At 36.5% G+C, this 21549-nt stretch overlaps 1 protein-coding gene across 3 annotated transcripts; it reads right to left on the bottom strand.

The window, feature by feature from the left end:
* Nucleotides 1-2265: 2265 nt before the first annotated feature.
* Nucleotides 2266-20861, bottom strand: LOC133866611 (uncharacterized). 3 transcript variants are annotated; one of them, XM_062303189.1, is made up of 19 exons: nt 20705-20861; nt 20299-20425; nt 20190-20217; nt 19948-20048; nt 19294-19497; nt 18914-19157; nt 17974-18149; nt 14322-14404; nt 13865-13937; nt 11241-11306; nt 10431-10473; nt 8177-8316; nt 7612-7824; nt 4799-4883; nt 4371-4665; nt 3803-4067; nt 3424-3640; nt 3051-3265; nt 2266-2951 (listed from the first exon to the last, which is right to left on the bottom strand). In XM_062303189.1, exons 2-19 carry the CDS (start codon nt 20422-20424, stop codon nt 2802-2804), a joined length of 2724 nt encoding a protein of 907 aa, XP_062159173.1. In that variant the 5' UTR covers nt 20425; nt 20705-20861; the 3' UTR covers nt 2266-2801. The 3 variants fall into 3 exon arrangements, with proteins under 3 accessions (XP_062159173.1, XP_062159175.1, XP_062159174.1); XM_062303191.1 differs by having other exon boundaries at nt 2266-2710; nt 2802-2951; nt 20299-20854; XM_062303190.1 differs by having other exon boundaries at nt 20689-20854.
* Between the last annotated feature and the right edge of the window lie 688 nt (nt 20862-21549).

Genomic DNA, 21549 nt, shown 5'->3' with positions numbered 1-21549 from the left:
GCAATATCGTAAACATAACATGTAGTGCGCGCACTGCGTCCAATATCCCACGTGGCCTACTACTTCAAGCAAAGGTATTCTTAAACGGGATTTGATTCATACACAATATCATCACAACACCATCACAACAACCCCTCACATGAGGGTGGGTCCCAGTCTGTGGGGTCCACTCTCATGTGAGGGGTTGTTGTGTTGGTGTTGTAAATTTAACATTTTCCTTCTTAAACAGTTAAACGTGATGGTCCACGTAGAGTAAATACAGTTCCTCACGTTACAGCAACTTTACATGCAATTGACTTCATCAAGATCTACATAATCAATGGTCCTGATAATTTCAAGACCAGGGTGACCTAATAAATAAGTAACTATCACCAATATCTTATTGGATTGACGTGGATTTTTTTTTTTTTTTTTTTTTTCAATTACATTGTTGTTGGCAACGAAGTCATCCCAGGTCCCTGGCCTTGCCAATCGACTATGTTTTGCCAGTCGTAGTACCTCTTATAAGAATACTTTCTTTTCTTTTTCTTTTTTTTTTTTTATTTAAACGGATGCATTTTTGCTTAGCACATTTTTTTATGAATTAAGAGCACTTTTAAAGCTTCTTAACGCAATTTCAAACGCGCAGTAAGAGTCTGTTTGGAATTTGGTTGGAAAATAAAGCTTTTGTTTATTGAAAAAAAAAAAAAAAGGAAGAAAAGAAAAGAAAAAGAAGATGAATGGAGAAATCCTCCCCCCAGTGGTGATGGGTCTGTATAGGAGAGCCAAAATGACCATGAAGAAGTTGCCCCAGCCCCTAAGAATAAGGTTCGAAAGGCCCAAATTTGATGCTTCCTGAGCTATCGAAAGGACAGCTTGAGGAACATTGCCAATGAATTTTTTTCCTAAAATTTGCTAGAGAATTTCTTACTTATCAGACTGTTTCACCCCTTTCCCGATTTAAGTAAGAGAAGCTCTCAAATCTCTTGTATGAAAAATTCATCTCCTCGTGAGAATCTGTGTCTCTTTTGTGAGTGCCACCGGGAAGAGGAGGTATGGCACCAGCCTCCATCCTCCTCCTCTTCCCCTTCCTTCATGTACTCTCTTCTCTCTCTGTTATTGGAAACTTGAAAGTCAGATCTATTGTGTTTTGTTTCTTTGCTCCGCTCACGTGCCTTCTGTAAAAGTTTATGGGCTTTACTCATTCTCAAAAGACGCTTTGAGAGAGGAGATGACACCATGGCTTATAAAGTGCCCAGGTGAAGGAAATCTTAGCGATGTGAGACACTTTAACACTCCCCCTCAAGTGTGGTAACTAATGGCCAAACACGTGGACAACAACGGGAGGGAAAGACCCATCATCGCAAGAAACATGTGGCTTTGATACCATGTAAAAGTCCATGGGCCTTACTCACTCTCAAAAGACGCTTTGAGAGATAAGGGGACACCATGACTTATAAAGTGCTCAGATGAAGGAAATCTTAGCGATGTGAGACACTTTAACACCTTCCCTACACCACCATTGGCCTCGCTTCTTCAACCAAAGTCCTCCACTATCATGCATGCACACCACATGTCGCCCTGGCGCGCACGTGTTGCACATGTTGCCGCTATTGTCTCTCTTTTGGTCCATCCGTCATATCGCTGACTTTCCCGCTTTTCCAGTAGTTGGTACTTTCTTTTGGTCTATGGAGTTTCCTAGATTTGGTTGCAGTTTCTGTTTTAGTGTCCACCAAGATTCTTTGTTGAGTACCTTCTTCCTCAAACGCCAGGATGGTGCTTCTCGTTAATGGATCCGATCCAACCATCTTCAATAGTTATTTACTTGCTATGGTTCTCTTCTGTTGCTGTAGTAGGTGTTGTGATTGCAAACTTGCTTCAACTTCGCCACTTCAAACCACTAGTTCACGCGGCCACTCCAACGGGATGAAAAATTCATTTGGCTCATTTTCGATAGTTTTTGTTTCTTTTTCTCCATTGTTGTGGTTACTATATGATTCGAGCCGAACTTATACAAGCAGAGCTCACGAAGTTTATTTGAGTCGAGCCAAATTTATACGAATATGTCTAATTAATATACAAGTATATTGTGTTCACGAAAGGCTCATTTATTTTTCAAGCCGAGACCAAATCGAGTTTAAGCAAGCCAAGTCGAACCGAGTTTATGAGAAGTTAGGCTCATCTAACACCCTTATTTAGACTAGATCAAGTTAAGTTAGAATCCATTGGATCAAGCCGCTAAAAGAAAACTCAAACAGGGGAATCACTGTGGAAAGAAATGAAAAATGAAGAATAAAAACGAAAGCACAAGGGTAGATTAAAATTTACTACACCAAAGCCACTGCAATTTTATGGCTTTGGGATCAATATTTCAAAATTTTCTTCTCCTTTCTCTGGGTATGGAGTTGAGTTTACAACAACGTTATAGCTTACAACATATCAAGAGATGCCCTGTTTGGAAGCAAAATTGTTCTTTGTTTTGTTTTCAGTACAAATTCATGTGCAGATTTAGGATTAGGACAGGTGAAAAAAAAAATTCAAAGTTTTACCTCCTTTTTTTCTATGAAATCCAAACTCGGTACAAGCTCCAAACGCCCAAAACATCCAGAACTCAATGGGTTTTTTATCCATATTTGAGTTGAGTCCACTTCCGCCAGCAATAACACACTAAGTTCCTTTGATTTATCAATTGAAATACTACTTAATTCGATCCCATGCAGCCCAGCTCCATCTAATCGATCACTGTAGCTGTTGAGACTATTCCTATTGACTAAACGAACCACCAAATTAGAATTAAAAAAAAAAAAAAAATAAGGGATTACCTATAATTGTGAATTGCTAATAAAAGCGACCATGCATCTAGTACTCTGGAACATTTTATCTACTCTCTCCCATACTCTGCACTGAATATCTAGAAGCTTCCTCGCCTTATCCTGTAATCTCGACTGACGCCCAATTGTCTCCCCATGGATCTAATAGAAGAAAGGGGAGAAGATGTTAGACAGCCTCAAATAACCAAGAACATTTTCTTGGGTTTAAAACAGATCCTAGAAACAGTAAAATATCTATACCTTCAGAAACAACCTGATGACAGCTTGAATAAACTCAAAATTGTTTCTGCAGGAAATCTCATGTATGAAGTAATCCAGAAGTAGTTCAATTGAAAACAATTCTGCCCTTTCATCTGGTTCTTGCCGATCATCGTCATCTATAATTTGAAGCATTCGAAGTTCCATATCCAAAGTTGATGGACTTAAACCTTTGATATAATCAGTAAATGCCGAAACTGCAAAGATGAAGTACACGAATTGAAGAACAGTGATGTGCTTCGAAAGATATTTCACAACAGTCAAAAATTAAAAAAAAAAAAATGCCACAAACTTATAAATGATTATTTATGACACGGCATTAATATATAAATACAGAAAGAGTTGGCATACTTACAATTTTTCATCTCTATAGAGGACTGAAGAAGTTGCAAAAATTGGGATGATAGCATATCAGATTCCCTCTTGTTTTCCACCTCATCACCTTTCGCATCCTTCTCATCTGCTGTTTTACTATGCTTAAACAATATTTCTCCAGATAGAGATGGAACAGAAGGCAAGAAGAAGGGAGCCTTTTCAGGTTTCTTTGGAGGCTCAATTGGTTTATTGCGGGCCTGTAAATTGCAGGTTCATGACAAACTAGTAATAAGTCACTATCCTAGCGTATCAGAAAAGGAAAAGCATGAAATAGACGGAAGTAGTTTTACTTTTATTTTTTGCAGATAAGACTCGTCAAGTTAGACTGAGAACAATAAAGAATGGAGGCAAAGAAAGACCTTTATGATGTCTAGATTGATCAAGCTTTGCCACTGGCTTTTAGGCAATAATGAGAGAGTAACTAGATCTGGGATTTGCTGGTCTTGAGACAAAAAAGCAGTAGAAGCATCCTTAGACTGCAAGTGGTTCACAACAGGCTCATCAGAATCCTCAGCTTGGCGACTTCCCAACGAAGAGAGAGGAGGCAGCTTAATGCTCACAACTTCTTTTCCACTTGCGTACGAATCAACATTTGAAGCTCCAGAAAACAATAACTTATTTACCCTGATAAAAAAAAGTTCTTTGCTATGAATTTTCTTCTTTTATTAGAGAAATAGGCCAAGAAAAAACTACCATGGACATTAGTATTATATTTTGCACGTTATATTCTAATAGAATGTGAGAATATTGTTATCACTTGATTCACTTTATCTACCCAAAAACGTTTTCAATTTGATCATATTATATTTTTTGAAAGCAAAGATACAGTTTCAATCACATTAATAACATTTCTTTCCCCTTCTAGCTAGTCACTGCCTACCAGGAATCCAGTTTGAAAGCAAACATAAGATAGAACTAAAAACTTACCATAGGTAGACTCCATTTTGATCAACATGGGTAGTTGCTAAAAAATCCATATTTGGTGACAGTGACAATGCTGTGATAGACACATCAACATGCATTGCATCTATCTGTCTTGCTAAGATAACATCCCAGATTCGAAGACTTCCATCCATACTGGATGACAAAAGCCATTTCCCATCCTCACTGAAACACAAATCTGTAATGCGATCTGTATGACCTTCAAATTTACGAACCACTCTTGATGCCACAACATCAAACAAACGGATAATTAAATCATCTGCCACAGTAGCCAAAAGACCTGAAAATTATGTCAAAATTAGTTTGATGCAATTCAAGGACTTGAATATTAAGAGTTCTAGAGAGCAGAAAAGCAACATAAAGAAAGAAAATAAAGCAACAAATTAAAAAGAATCAAACAACATTAGAGTTACCATTAGGACGATGGTAAACAATCTTAACGACAGAACAACCGATTTCCCATCTGGATTTTAGTTCTCGTCTCTTGAAATCCCATACCTGCACATTAAAACACTTGAGGAACGAAATTTTCCAGCAGATACTAATCATAAGCAAAAAACTTTTCTGTGATGTACTAAGCATCATAAATATAAGCTGGAAGTTAATATGAGCGCGTAGAATGTAGATCCGCCCCAACAGTTCCGCGCCACAGAAATAGAAAATGAAAAATAAGAACTTCCAAACCCTCCATAAAATTCCTTCTCTAGGCCTTTCACATAATGGTTATCAAGTATGTCAGGTCAGAGACCTGTTAGCTCCGTAGGTACAGGTAAGAAATATAACTGGATTATGAAAACAGCAACTGATCAAGCTGATGAATGTTAGAAGGGTCTCACAGCATTTGGAGCGCGTGCACACACAAAGTATTCTAACCGCATAAACGGGGATTATATGAATGTTGGATAAACTTGAAATTGGCAACATGGAAAGAGATCAGGAGATCAGCTTATTCACTACTTTTTCTGATCTCTTATGTAACTCACCTGCTAAGAGAACTTCATAGGAACTCGCCTGCTAAGAGATCACCTTATTTTCTGTTTTTACAAACTGCGAAGCTTCATGGTCAAAATAAAGAACAAACTCCACGCCAATGAGATAGTGCTAACAATGCCACAATGAGTTCCATAAGAGACCAGTTTATATTAACTACTTTTTCTGATCTCTTATATACAGCTTGTTCACTACTTTTTCTTGTGAGATCGCCAGTTCCTATCTTTAACCAGTATATTAAGCAATGGATCATCTATTTTCCACAGTGCTGTAAGATCTGAATGTTGGAAAGAATAAAATGTTTCTCACTGCTCTGGTCAATGGCTATTCTCTTCATGGCAAATCAGCTATGCCCACCTGAACGTTTACTGAGATTGTTTTTCATTGAAGAGTTGCAAGGTGGCGGATTCGTGGACATTTTGGGCTAGACAAAACTGAAGCACTTGTGAAACTGAGGTAGTTTTGGCCAACTCTGAAGCATGATTTAGAATTAGAGAGGGTAATGAATAGAAAACAGCTTTTCAACCAAACATAGCCACTATGAATTGCTTGTTATGCCATTTCGGCTGTCCAATACCCCTAGTACTTTCATGAGGCTTATGACTTGGGTTATGAAAAAGATTATGGGAAGTATGTTGTGGTGCATGTTGATGACATCTTGATTCACAGAAAAAATAAAATTCAGCACCAAGAGCATTTAGCAAATGTATTCAAAGTGCTCCTGACAAACAGCTGTATGTCAACCTTAAAAGTGCTCTTTTATGACTGACCAAATTGTGAAATTAGGCTATGTTGTGAGTGCAGATGGCATGCAAATAGATGATGAGAACGGGAAAGCTATCCGTGATTGGCCTACTCCTAGAAGCCTAACTAATGTTAGAAGTTTCCACATGCATCTCAGAACTAATAAATTATTAGCGGTTTCTAGACATAAAAATCTTCAATTCATTCAAAGGACTTGGTTGTCATTTGTCAACCCAAGCTCCTGTGTCTGACTTCTCATCAGATTATACACGATTATACATCAAAATGATGCATGATGATGTCATTTTGAGAGTTCAAAAAACCTCATTTGCAATCAGCTAGCAAAAGATGTTTCCTTGCCCTAGAAGTTGTACCCTACATCTAAATAAGAAACTCCCATCCAATGCTTCTCCAATCTTAGCTACGCTCAAGCCATGAGTATAAATCTAGAATTCAAAGGAGAAAAGTATACATACCCCCCTTAAACTACCACCCAATTGTCAATGTGCCCCTCAAATTAATAATTGTGTAAATGTCCCCCCCTAAACTACCAAACAATGTCAATGTCCCCCTCCAATAACAAAAATACCCTTCATAAAATTCTAAAATTTATACCAAACAAAAAAAAACAAAAATTATTTTTTAAAAAAATAAAAATAAAAATAAAATAACGAAAATAAAAAATAAAAAACCAAGGTTTTTCATTTTCTTGAATTTTTTTTTTTTTTTTTTTTAGATTTTGTTTTATATAAATTTCAGTTTGGGCACCCGTTGGATTTTTTTTTTTCTTTTTTTTTTTTTTTGAATTTATAAAGATATATTTGTCTTATTGAAACTTTTTAAGGGTTATTTTTTGTCTTTTTGTTGGCTTTAGGAGAGACATTGACATTTTTTAGTAGTTTAGGCTCTACATTGACACAATTGGTAGTTTTGGGGGCACGTTGACAATGGAGTGGTAGTTTGAAGGGGGTATGTTTACTTTTCCTAATTCAAAACTACTCAAAACTTATACCTTGTTAACTATCAAAAAAAGATATATAACCTGTGTAAGCGACCAACGCCTGCTGCAAACTTAATGTTTCATATGTAACAACCCAAGTTTAAGAATCAAGGCAGATCAGGACCAACGGACCATAACCCTCTCGTGCTGCACGCTCGATGAATAGGGCCTTGGCATCAGATAACCCATATCAATCATTACGTTCAAGATCCACTAGGGGATGCAGAAGTCAGCGCAAGATTAAAACGAATTTTAGAAAGAAAAAAAAGTTGGTTTGGTCAGAGAAATACTCGACATAACATTTTCTGAAGAGGTGCTAATTAGCACAGAGAGAAATAAAAGGAAGCAAAGAAAAGGATATTTTTGTATGATAGAGCAAGACATTAATATGTCCCTTTTTTATTTCCTAAACTCGCTCCACACTGTTTAGATGATGTCATGCAAAGTTCACAATCACATCCTATATAAAACAGGAATATCTAGAAATTAGACCTTTATATCTCCATGATATCCTGCGCTTATCATGAGGGTATTCGTTGAATCACAAGCAACTCCAACCACTTCCCCATCATGGGCACAGCTTCTTTTTTCTGACATGTCCAGATAGCTGCCTCGGCTAATTCCCGATTGAAGGTTGAAACGCTCAATCCAACCACCTGCTGTCCCTAACACGGCAAAATTGCCACATACAGAAATGGCACAGGCCTGTCACCAAATAAAAGTAAAAATCAACTACTTGATTTCAAAAGAGTGAAGCTTTCTAGGAGACTTTTGCCACAAGGCTTCAGATTTCAATTAAATCACCATCAATGCCATTTGGTAATATCCAAAGATATTAATAAATCAAAATTTTCTTGCCAAGATAAATGTGCTTTCCTAAATCACAAAATTTTGGTAATCAGATAAAGGGAGGAAAAAAAAAAAAAAAAAGGAGAAAAAAAAAAGCTAATTTTTATTTGCTCCACTGATAGAAATGGAGGTTGTACATCGTGTAATTTAAAATCATTCCAAATTAAAAGATCATAAACGAAAATGTAAAGAAGATTGAAACCCTAACCTTAACAGATGTTGGATTTTCTGGGCATGGATTCAGAATATGCTCACCAAGAACAAAGTTTTGAAGTCTCCACACATAGGCCTGTGCAGTATCCATATGACATGTAACCACATTGCACCAATCCCGCTCTCTAATTTCAGCTGAAGTTGTTTTTGACAAAAAGAGAATTAATAAATCAAAATATTTCTATAAGCAAAAACCATGAACTGAGTCATTGATCAGAAAAGGCTTTCAAAGCAGCGTTACAAGTACAAACAAAATCAAATTCACCACATACATCCCAGATCCAATTACTTGATAATTAGCCTCAGATGATTTAAGTAAATTAATTACGATCAAGATTCAATTTTTTTTTTTTTTTTTTTTATTATTATTTTTTATTATTTTTTTTTTTATGACAAGGAACCCCTCCAAAGCAAGGCCACTTCGTGTACCCACTTATTTGAATTGAAAATAGTTAAATGCTTGCACAGAGATAAGTGGCAACATCATGGTAAATCAGGTGTTCGTTTTATTTTGAAGGGTTAGTGGGTTCTACTGGTGATATTTCTTTAGAACTACTTGATAGTGAAGTCTTGCCTTTTTTCATTTGAACCACTTTGGGAGGATTCCAACAATGAATAATCTTACTAGCAGAAATATGATCCTAGTGAATTGGTGTTAAATGTGCAAGAGTAGTGCAAAGCTGTTGAGTCTTGATCCATTGACAGAGAATCATGGTCTTTTGTCTTTGTTGTGTTTGGAATCCAATATGTGATCCTCAAAAGATTGCTAGCAGAAAAGGTTTATGTGAACAGCTTCGAAATAGTTCTATAAGCTCCTCTAGGCCTTATGAAATTAATTTGGACGGACAGAATTACCACACTTTCAATGGGGTTGAGCTGTCTACTTTTGAGATTAAGTCTTCTTTCCTGTCGTCCACGTATGAATGGTCTATTGCTTTTACAAGTATTTCCACTCCTTAATTTTGGAGAAAATCCTTTATACATGGAGAGTGGCATGGCAGACTTCGCTTGTTTCTACTTTTTCTAAGTTTTTAGCTTTATGTTCTTCTTTCTCTATGGGATGGAAGTTCTCTTGTATACTTCATGTGTACTTAGGTTGCGCTCCTCTGCGCTTTGTTTGAATATATTTTCATTATTTATCAAAAAAAAAAAAGGAGAAAAATCTTAACTTTGAATAATTTACGAAAGATGAATGTTATTGTGGTGGAGTGGTGTTGTATGTGTAAGAAATGTGATGAATCTATTGATCATCTACTCCTTCATTGTGAGGTTACAACAGAGTGGTGGAGTATGCATTTTCAGTTGTTTGGTGTTGCTTGGGTTATGCCTTGAAGGATGAGCGAGTTGTTGGGAAGTTGGAGGGGACAATTGGAAAGCCATAATGTTTTAAAATATGGAGTTGGCTCCTTTGTGTTTAATGTAGTGTCTTTGAAGAGAGCGGAACGTAAGGAGCTTTGAAGATCATGAAAATGGATTGTTAGAGATGACAAAGATGATGTTGCAATCCCTTTATACATGGAGAGTGGCCTGTAATAGTTTGCATGTTTCTAATTTTTCCAAGTTTTTGAAATTTTGTTCGTCTTTTTCTATACTTTAAGAGTTCTCTTGATACTCCTGTATACTAGGATTGCACCCCTCTACACTTTGATTGAATATACATAACTTCACAAAAAAAAAAAAAAATCGAGAACTGTATGCACGAGGTCTCCCCTCATTCTAATAGAACTACATATTACTATTAAAAAAATGAGTAGAAATGAGTAGCATGTAATTAAAGATTGGAATCCAAAATGAATGACTCATTTGTGAGAAGAGAAATGTACCATTGTTGGGATGCAAGACAGAAAGCCAGCTTCAATCAATAGTTAGCACATAAAGACAAACAATGATTGCTGAGAGGATTTAGCCATATAGGCCAAAGGAAATAGAGGACAGAAAATTTTGACTACGAAACTGGACACAAATTGCATTTAGCTTGACAGAAATGACATTGAAAATACCAGAATGACACAAAAGAAAAAGAAAAGATTACGCAGCCAACTCCAAATACTGTTAAACAATGGCAAGTCAACCACAATTATGACCCCATAATCTAAAAGGTTTTTAATAAACGAAAAACCCCCCATTAGAAGCCATACAAAAGGAATGAAACAAGAAAATATATTTGATTATTACTCTTGAATACATCAGCCTTTTCACATTTCATTTACATCAAGACGTAGCCAACAAGCATGAGAAGAAATCCTTACCACAATCGAATGCAATAACAGGCTTCAGTTTTATCTCTTCTTCCTGAAAAATAATCAACATAGAAAAAACAGAAACTAAGTTTCTCGTAAAACTTAGCAACTACACCAGGATAGCAGTTCAGAGTCCAAAAACAAGAACAATTCTCTAACCATAGAGCATATTGCTGAAAAGATTTCAAGGACCATGTACATGGACTTGCTTACAGATTTCCACACCACATAAAACACAAGCTCCTTAGCTTTGTGTACAGTTGAGGTGTTTCTTAGTCAATACAGTAGTATAATTACTATAAATGCATCATCTAGACCATCTGCTTCACCCTAGAATACTTGTGACACAACATGATATTGGTAAGGGTGTGCCCGTGAGACACTTCCAAAGGATGCAAAATATTTGTTGCAGTCAGAAAAACATAAATGTATGAGTTGGAATTGTCTCTATCAGAAGACGGGTAATAATGTTCTAAACTTATACAAGAAACATTGGCCAGGTGTCTGGCGATCCAGGCACAGATAAGAAGAAAAAAGGAGGAATTCATGATCATATTCATTGCTTCATTTTGCATAAATTTTCAAGTGAAGGATCATGGTATGACAAACTGGGAATATGATATCATTTATTACGTTAATTTTAACGGTTAAAAATAAATAATATACTTCTGAATCCACTTTTAGTTAAGCCTTCACAACTAAAAATTTACACATCAAGATTTGCAGAAGAAATACAGAAGAAACAATAGTTCAAACCAATTTAGCAACATTCAATGTGTTTAATAAGGGCGCAAAGTACCAATTATTACCCAGCCATACCTTCACCCTTAGTTTCTTGGCCCGTTTAGATACATGACGTTGAGAAAGCTCTTTACTTTGCTGGTCCTAATCAGAAGTAAGGCTAAAATGGTAAATAAATAAATTTAAAAGCATAAAAGTTTAGATAATAAAGGACCAACAGTTCAAAGAAACTTTAAGGCAATAAAAGTTCAAACACACATGCAGGCATACGAACATAGGCACACATGAGTGCACGTACGCACAATGACACAGGCACACACGCATGCATGCAAGTGCACAGGCACAAAAGTAGATTAGATAATATTTTTTTCTAGGCAATTGACCTTATTTATACTAGAGAAAAACTAAGCGAGGGAAGCATAGTATTTTAATCACACCATCTGGTATATATTTTATGGGAATACGCATGAGAAGGGACCAGCTCAAACAGAATCTTTTAGAGATGAAATGTACGAAAATTGAGGACAGCGGAAAAGCATTAGAAGCAGTAGGGCGGTGTAACGGTGTTCTTTGTTTACTTTTTTGTTAGCATTGGTAGTGTAGATGTTTAAGATTTTAACATGCCACTGGGTATGAGGATTGAAATGCAACTTAACTAATCGCATGAGATGGTCTGGTGGTTACTTTCACCAGTGCCTGATATTCCTAAGAACGTAACATTGATAGCAAACATATAAGATCTCAAAGATGCCATGTATACACACATCTGCAGCATACATAGCACCATAGCTTACGCAATTTTCAGACTCAATGGTTTTAGGCACTTCAGAGTCGATATTTGGTAGACAGTGAAACTAAAACTCATAAAAGGCATGACATATTCTGAATACGAGTACCAACTGAAAGCCTAGAGCAAACGATGAAAGCAATGCCCACATAAAAATGAAGTTAATGTGTTAGCCACCGATTAAACTTCTTTTAGAAAGAAAAGCAATGATATCTCAGAACCAAAGGAGAATGAGATTCTCTAAAAGAAACCAGAACCGATAATAGTATTGAGAAAAGAGTATACAGAAAGGATGAAAAACCATTCGCTACAAAAGAAAGAAAGAAAGAAAAAAAAAAAAAAAAAAGTGGAAGAAGAAGAAGAAAGAATATAGAGAAATCCCAAATTGGGCTGCGTCAGAGCCAGGGGTACACTTGTTCCCAATGATGTCTAAGCCATTGCAGAACTCGAAGTTGGTGTCTAAGCCACTAATTGCGGTGCAGTTAGTGCCGGATTTGGGTGATGTGGAAGCTTCTGTGAAGGCTGTTGTTAAGCATACTACTCCGGCGAGGGGTTTCCTTCGGAGGGGGTTTCTCAACACAAGTATGCAAGTTAATTCCATTCCCTTGCCTAAAGTGTCGGTTGCGTTGTCATCGACTCTGATTATTAAGGAAAATGGGGTGACAGGGACTCCCTCCCCTTCGGGTAGTTGCGTAACTCCAATCGCAGATAAGAGTGCGGACTTTAGGGTGAATGGTCTGATCGGGTCTCAGCAATGGCCAGTAAGTTTTGGCCTATCTAGGGAGGTTGTTGTATGGAACTAGAGCGACAAGCTTTGGGATGGAGAGGATGGGGTATCCCCTCATCCTTTAGGTGTTTTTCCGCCCAACATGTCCCTGGGATTGGGCGTGGGACAATGAAGAGGACAAGGATCCATCCTTGGCAATTTTGGACGCCATAGAAAAGGATTTTCATTGGGAAGCAAAGGTTGCACGTCACAAGTCCAAAGGTAGGAGGGAACTATTGAATCTGAAAAGCTCCATCAACTATGGTCTATGGCGATGCAAGCGCGTCCTCTCGGCAATGGAAAGACAAGGTTCATATGATGTAGAGCCGAGTGCTCCATGTGGGGTTCGGGTTTGAGGGCTTTAGGTTCTTGCAGGTTTGTTGGGTTTCTCTTTTGTTTGTGTACTTAGAGGCGCCTTACGCTTTTTTTGACAATATTTCATTACTTAAAAAAAAAAAGAAGAAGAAGAAGAAGAGAGAGAGAGAGAGAGAGAGAGAGAGAGAGAAATCCCAAATTCAGAAAGCCAAGACACCCTAAACTTCTAGGCAAATTCAGAATGGAGATTACAAAAGCCAGCACATGGCATTGACCTCCATTTCCACAATATTTACCAGGGGGATTAATGGACTGAATGAATCGTTGATTGCTTTTGTAATTCCATTCTTATTCTTTGGTAGTGAAGTACAGCTTTTCTAAGATAATGCCGTGAAGCCTATTATATACCCGAAAATTTCCAGTTGCAATCAAAGGAAAGTCTTATTTTTTGCAAAGAAGCTCTACAATGATCAATCAATGCAAACTTTAAAGTACAGTTTCCCAAGAAGAAAGGGTGCATGGGAGAGATAAATTATGCAAAATCAAATAATGCTAATCAATTACCACTTTAAGCTACTAGGTAGTTGGATTTTTATTTTAAATTTTGTATTGGTAAGTTACCCATGCATCCAATGGGTCTGAACCTACGACCTCAGTCAGTCCTTACAAAGGTAGTGGAAAAATTGATCACTATGTCTTCATAACAAGAACATGCCGAATTTCCATCTAGAACTTTCATAAGCACACTACAGCATCTAAGAAATAAAGAAAAGTTGTAACATCCAGAAAGAAGGAAACAGAGGTACTATATTGTATTTGTAACTGACGACAAACCTGAATTACAGAGAAAAGGCGAAACGCACGATCCTGACCAGCAGATAGAATGTGCCTCCCATTCGCATAAAACCTGTGACAGATGACTAAAAATCAAAACCAGAAAGGATGGCATAAGGAAATGCAGATAAACTTCCTAAGAATCCTAAGTGATGGAATGAGCTAGATATGAAAAGGAAAAAAATACAATGGTGATGAGGAATTCATATGAAACTAATATTTTATCAAAAATAAAAAAGTTGGTAACAAATTCTCAATTTCATGAAAAAATCATAGAAAACATAGAGCACCAGATCAATGAATGGAGAAGTGTTAATCCCATAAGAGTATTTCCTTAGCAAGTACAAACCCTTTAATGATATATAGACTAACAGAAGGTTCTGGAGTTCAATTATATTACTAATGATATTATAGAGCTCAAATTACGTAAGAACAAATTATGGAAAAGCATTATTACCTTATGCGAAGTGGAGGAGCACTATGACCACTTCGAAAGCCATGAAGCTCAGGATCTCCATCAGTTGTGTTGAATTTCCACATCTAAGGGAAAGAAGTCAGCTATGACTTTGCATGTAGGATAGAAATTAAGATACATGCATAAATGCAAGATAAACCAACTCTAGTGATTAAGCAATTGACGTCCATAAGGACGATAAAGGTTGTTAGGTAGTGGTATATTGTAGCACCTGACAGCATACAATATCTTATTTAAATTGCTGGCAAGAAAAGGTAGAAAATTAACAAAATTAAAATTTGTTCCACCAATATGCAACATTATCAAGAAGAGAAAAGCATAATGTAATCTAATTTTAGAAAATGTATCAAGATAGCATATAAGCATTCTTTGGGGGAAAGGAACTAAAGATCTTTCAGTATGCCGCTGAATATTACGTACTAGTATGAAAAGAGAGGTACCACTATGAAAACTGATGTGAAATACCTCAGCCTTTAATTTTATTTAGGTTTTTTAATTCCGTGTATTAATTTATGTTTTATTTTATGATTTATTTATTTTGGTAATTCAATAAATGGGCGTTGCTCTAGGCTATGTTAGGCAAGAAAATAAAACTATATTAGGTAAGTAATAAATGGGCGTTGCCCTAAGATTTTTAGTCGAGGTCTATTTAAACATGTTTTGTAGTCCAATGAAAGGCACTTTTGAGATGGAATAAAATTGTTGACAAATTGGGTGTTGCCCTCCCCCCCTTTTTCTTCTCTCTCTAGTTTCTCTTCCAAACTTCTTCCCCTCTTTCTTTGGCTTCATTCTCTTCTCTCTCCCGGCTTCTCCCCCTCTTTCTCAAAGCTTTCTTCTCAAAGTGCTTTTGTCCTACATTTTGTAACGACCCAAAAAAAAGCGCTAGCTACATCTGCACTATTACCCCAAAAGGACTAATCAATTTAGAACTTTCCTAGAATCCCTTATAAAACCCAGTTTCCCCTAGTAACTAGGCAATGTAGGACTTAGCACCTATGAGTATCTCTATAAACCACTCACTCTATGTGAGCTATTCATCTCTTCCCAATATGGGACCGAAGTGTTACAAACTCCCCCTCCTTAAACTCATGACCCTTATCAGGGCCACGTCATGCGGTGCTCCGGTACCACATGACCTAGCGTTACTAGGTGGCTCTGATACCATTTATAACAACCCAGGGAAAAGCGCTAGCCAAATCTGCGCTATCACCCCAAAATGACTAATCGATTTGAAGTTTTCCCTATAATTGCTTATAAAGCTCAGTTTCACATAGGTAACTATGCAATATGGGACATAGCACTTATCTATCTCTTATAAACCACTCACTCTATGTGAGTTATTTATCTCTTCCCAATATGGGACTGGGGTGTTACAAATTCCTCCCCTTATAAGTTATACCCTGATGTCCTCGTCAGGGCCACGTCATGCAGTGCTCCAGTACCACATGACCTGGCATTAATAAATTTGATGTAGGACAAAAGCACTTTGAGAAGAAAGCTTTGAGAAAGAGGGGGAGAAGCTAGGAGAGAGAAGAGAATGAAGCCAAAGAAAGAGGGAAAGAAGTTCGGAAGAGAAACTAGAGAGAGAAGAAAAAAGGGGGGAGGGCAATGCCCAATTTGTCAATAGTTTTATTCCATCTCAAAAGTGCCTTTCATTGGACTACAAAACATGTTTAAATAGACCTCGACTAAAATCCCTAGGGCAACGCCCATTTATCACTTACCTAACATAATTTTATTTTCTTGCCTAACATAGCCTAGAGCAACGCCCATTTATTGAATTACCAAAATAAATAAAACATAAATTAATACACGGAATTAAAAAACCTAAATAAAATTAAAGGCTGAGGTATTCCACATCAAAAACTCTTTTGGCCACCATCTTAAAGTGAAGGTGCCCATCCCCTCAATTATTCTTAAAGGTAAGTTATGATTTCTTTTCTAGCCTACGAATAAAAATCATCAAATTCATGTTTTTTTTAAAGTCATCAAATGATTCAAATTCATGTTGAACAGCATTCTCCATCACTTATTCTAGCCAAACTTCCACAGCTGTCCACTTTGAAACCTGTCCTATATAGGTGCAGGTGTAGTGTGCATAAGTAGTAAGAATGTCATCGTCTGGGCTAACTCTAAACCTGTTGATTATGATAATTCTATCAAAACAGGCTTCTAGTCTTACTATATGACTTAAAAAAATGGGGTTAAATACTATTTCTCCCATTAACTACCACGCATTTTCAAGTTGCCCCCATGAACTGACACCTGTCACACTCAGCCGCATTGAACTACCATTTTGTTATAAAAACCTCCCTCCATTATGGAACTCATTAAATCAGACGGAATGTGGTTTTTAGACATTAAAGGACGAGAATACCCTCAAATAAAAAAAATACAAAATTTAAAAACTAAAAAAAATTACAAAATTAAAAAACTAAATAAAAAATACAAAAATTAAGAATTAAAAGAAATAAATAAAAAACTACGTAAATTTAGTTGCTAAACTTGGGTTATTTTCATTATTTTTCGTTTTTTTTAATGATCTAATGGATGTGCTTTTTTGTAACAAAATGGTAGTTTAATGCGGATGAGTGTGACAAGTGTCAGTTCATGGGGACAACTTGAAAATGCGTGGTAGCTCATGGGGAAAATGGTATTTAACTCTAAAAGTTGGCAACTATAGCAATTTTCCAACATGATGGTTCAAGGACATTTTACTACTCAGATTGTAGGGGCCGATAGTGATGGCAGGAGTCCCAAGAGATATTATGCAGTTCTATTTTAAGATCAAGGGCACTGACTTCCACATGAGCATTTCCTATAAATGGACTCTAAGGGTCAGTCAATGCTAAAGCGAGCTCCCTAGATAAGAAACATGTATAAACTCTAAAATATGCTTTTGGGAAATTATTTGCCTGCTAAATATGTTCAAGCAACCTATTCCCAACCTCTTTTTTTTTCTGATAAGAAATTTTTTACCCCAAGGCCAGAGAGAAAGGGAGATTCGAACTAATGACATCTGCTTCATGAAGCGTGGTCTCAAACCGAATGAACTACCCCTTGGGGTCCCCTATTCCCCACCTCTTGATTCTCGAGAATAAAATACACACTAAAACACATTGCATGCTTTCTAGTAACAGAAGGATTATCTCTTCATCTATTCATTTTGCCACATTAGTAAGGCACTACTACATCGACACCCAAGTAATTAGATCCATGGACCCACAAATCTGTACAAGATGCGGTACTAAAGGAAATACCAAATCATGACAATGAAATGCTCTAGCATTTGACCTCATGTTTCAATTCCTATGTACAATTCATCACCATACCTGATAGAAGAAGTGCAAAAAAACTACCATAGCATGAGAAGCAATGCATATAAAGTACAATGAAAAATTCTAATGCCTTTTTCAGCATAAAAACTTTTAAGACAAGACTGTCCATAAAACTTGATTTGGCATACCTCTTAAACCCATATGAAAAGTGTAACGACAAATAACAAATTACGTGTAAAATGATACGCTTAGTTTCAAAGGGAAAAGCCATTTTAATTATGTCTAGCTCACACAATTATTCTACCTGCACTAAGTTTCACATAAGATACCGAGAAAGGATACTTCATTGATCTTACTTTAATAGAGTTGTCTGCTGATGAACTCATTAAGACAGGCTCATTAGCCAAAAAATGCAGTGAAAGTATCGAACTATCGTGAGCCTCTCTTATGACTGATTGGAGCCTTCTTTTCTCAAGATTCCATATGCTAATGACACCAGATGAACCACCAGAGGCTAAAAGAGGCTGCCCATCTAAAAAGCATAGTATATACACATAAGCACAAACCACTACATAGTTTCAAAAGTAAACATAGGGGGGGAAAAAGAACATCTTATAACTAAAAAATTTCAAAGACTTTAAAAAGAGAAAAGAAAAAGGGAATGAAAGCAAAATCATTATAAAATGAACTTCCAAGATTAATTTCCATTGATACAATTGAAATTAAAGAATTTGGACAGAAGAGAGTGGCAATAGCAGTAATCACTATTCCACAATTATAACATATGATTCAATTGGGAGAAAAAGCAAGGAGATTATATTTAGAATCCCTCAAGCAATACTCCACTGTGTAAGTTATGTATCAAGGAATAGTTCAATTTTAACGGCAGTAAAACAATGAAAATGCAACTTTGTTTAACTAGGTGAATTATTGCCTTCAAATTTGGATGTTTTGGATTGCAATTACACAGATGGGAAGCAAGAAAATTTATGCTGAGCCTAACAAAACCAATGACTACAGATGGGGAAGATTACCACTTATGACACATATCATACATACAGCTTTTCAAGCTCCTAGAAACTAAGCAGGCTGTTTATTACTAGAAGCCAACCCTTGCAGAATCTTAACTATTGATTAAAACTAAGTTCCTGATTAATTTCCAAAAAGATAAAGGTTTATGGTACATAAGAACAGTCTACATACAAAACTCAAAATCTAGCATAGAATCCTTGATGGAACTGTTTAAAATTCGCATGCCACACAATTACGAATAAACCAAATGTCTCAAGTTCTTACCTGTGCTGAAAGATAAGGCAGTCACAGCACCCCGTGTAGAGTGTGTAAAGGTAACCAGCTCCTCATCATAACGAATGTTGTGAACGTGAATTTTCCCATCAGCGCAGCCGACTGCAACAACATCAAGTGCTGGTGATGAAACACAACTGGATATAGATGAATTCCACCCCTTGAACTCGTAAATTTTTTTCTTTGTACTAATGTTCCAAAGCTGCAGAGAACCTTCCTGGCTCCCAAGAAGAACCTGTTTATATGCTTCTTGATAAGAGGTTCTTTCTTTAAAAATATTACTCTAGAAATGAGTAAATGGTATGCCCGTCCATTGTGATATAACTTTTGAAACACCCAAATTTTTGTAAGAACAAAGAGGAAGCAGTTACCTTATTCAAGTAAGTATCTGGATGCACTAAACAGCTAGGAGTAAAATTTTCATCTAGCATGATGTGTCCAAAAGGAGAAGAATTCTGGTTGGCTCCTTTAAATGACCATATGAACATGTTACTTTCGACATCAACACTAAGGATATGGTCTCCAAACAACAGCAACAAATTGACCTTAGCATTATGCCTGCTCCAAGTTGCCACCTGTTAAACATATTTAGTACCATATATACCATCAATTTTATGCAATTAGTGTGAGTGCATTTATCATTATCAATGTCTTCAATACTTTAACAGGAGCAGAAAGAGTCCTATTTGTTCGTATGACCATAAGTTCTCTAGCTTGATTTCTGGGCTTTGAGAATCAAGTACAAGCACGGCCTGGAATTTGAGACCTATGTTATTATGGAGAGATTCTATAGCAAAAGTAAGTTCAATACTAGCAGTTACTCAAAACTTATTCAGTCAGCATTTTTCCCCGGCCATCGATTATACAACCAATCAAATATATCAAATTCATTTCCCATTTCATACATTCTCCAATAGACAAGATTTTAGTCATAAAACAATCACATAATTCCATTAAAAAAACGCAAACACAAACTAATTAAAAAATCGAAGAACCACTAATACAAACAATCTATACACACAAACCTGGTGAGCGCGCTTGAAAACCGCGATCTCATTCCCATAGGCGGCAAACGTGTATTCGCGATAAGAAGCAAGCGCACGGATCTTCTTCGGCAATTGAGGACCTTCATAGAGTTTAAACACAAATTATACACCATTATACCAAAAAATAATCACATCTTCTGCAATATATTTTGCCAATTATTTTTTTTCGAATACAAAGCTGAAAACGTATCATAGAAAAGAAAAATGTGAGGAAAACTTACTGACAATAACCAAAGCGAGCTTGTGGCGCTGAAAAAGGAAGGAAAAAAAATCCACGTTAAATCAATAATAATAATAATAATAAGGCGGAAAAAAAAAAATGAGAATTACATTGTAAACTTGGAAAGCTTTGCCGACGCTGACTGTGACGAAGGTTTCGGTGCCCAATCGCTGAACGGAGAAGGGGACGCTGCTCGTTATGTATCCAATGGCTCTATACGGTTCAAATATTCCCATTCTGCAAAACGCGCAGAGAAAGAGAGAGAATAGGAATGGGGGTTTTTTTTTTATAGATACTTCGAAAAAAAAAACAGGAAAGCACGAAAACTAGGTGGAATGATGCCTGCCGCCTCTAGAGGGGGGGTCAGGGGAGATACTTTACTGAGATTGGGTTGAAGACAAAGGAAAAGGGGAGATGCTTTACTGAAGATTGGATTGAAAACAAAGGAAATTTTCCAGAGGAAGATGAAATTGCAAGGGGTGAAAATAGGCGACAAATACCTAATATTTTCCTTACTCTTGGTCGGAGAGAAGGAGGAGGTTCTCTCTCTAGGAGAGCAGACTCTTTTTGAGTGAATAATATTAGGAGTGAGGGTTTAGATTTAGGGTTTTAGGATTTTGGTGGCAGAGGTAGTAGGAAGTTAAAAAGGGTGAACGGTGCGTTTTAGCTGTATTGACAAAAGGAACCATTTTTTTTAAAATGTCATAGAGATGCATTAACTAGTAAATGGAATATGTTGGGTCTGGGGCTGGGCTATGCTGACCCATCGGGTTTCCGGGCCTAAAGAGAAGAACAGAAATATGATCAAAGAAATAAAGAATAGGATTTGGACAAGTTAAAATTTTATTTTGTTATATTTAACGGTATATATGATTTATATTATTTAAAATTTAAAATTTCTAAATAGTATGGCAACATATTCATTACATGGTATCATGTGAACCGTTAGATGCAACAAAATAAAAACTTGACTATAAAATAGCTTATCTCTATTTAAAATAAAAATGATCATATTTCACATCTCTTACACCATGCAAGCAAATGGAGTTAGCGAAAGTGAAGGAAGAGAGAGACGAGAACTTATTAAAACACGTGAAAAGACATGTACATCATAAACTACTTTATTGAGTTTGATTTCGTCTTGAGATCTATCGGTCACAATTTCCTTTAAAAAGAAAAATAATGGTGAATAGAGGGAGGGATTTCTTATAACATTATTGATTTCATCAATATTAAACCTTAAAGATTAATAAGATTACTTTTACTATTATTTCTTGTTAAATTTACATGACAATCCATATTTTAATGTGGTTGCGCCCAAGTGTGAAGCAAGCCTATGTGCCTGACAGATTTGCACCTAG

Source organism: Alnus glutinosa, chromosome 4 (assembly GCF_958979055.1).
Source record: "Alnus glutinosa chromosome 4, dhAlnGlut1.1, whole genome shotgun sequence".
Classification (NCBI taxonomy): Eukaryota; Viridiplantae; Streptophyta; class Magnoliopsida; order Fagales; family Betulaceae; genus Alnus; species Alnus glutinosa.
The sequence above is the reverse complement of the archived record's forward strand: the minus strand, read 5'-3'. Positions and strand labels throughout refer to the sequence as shown.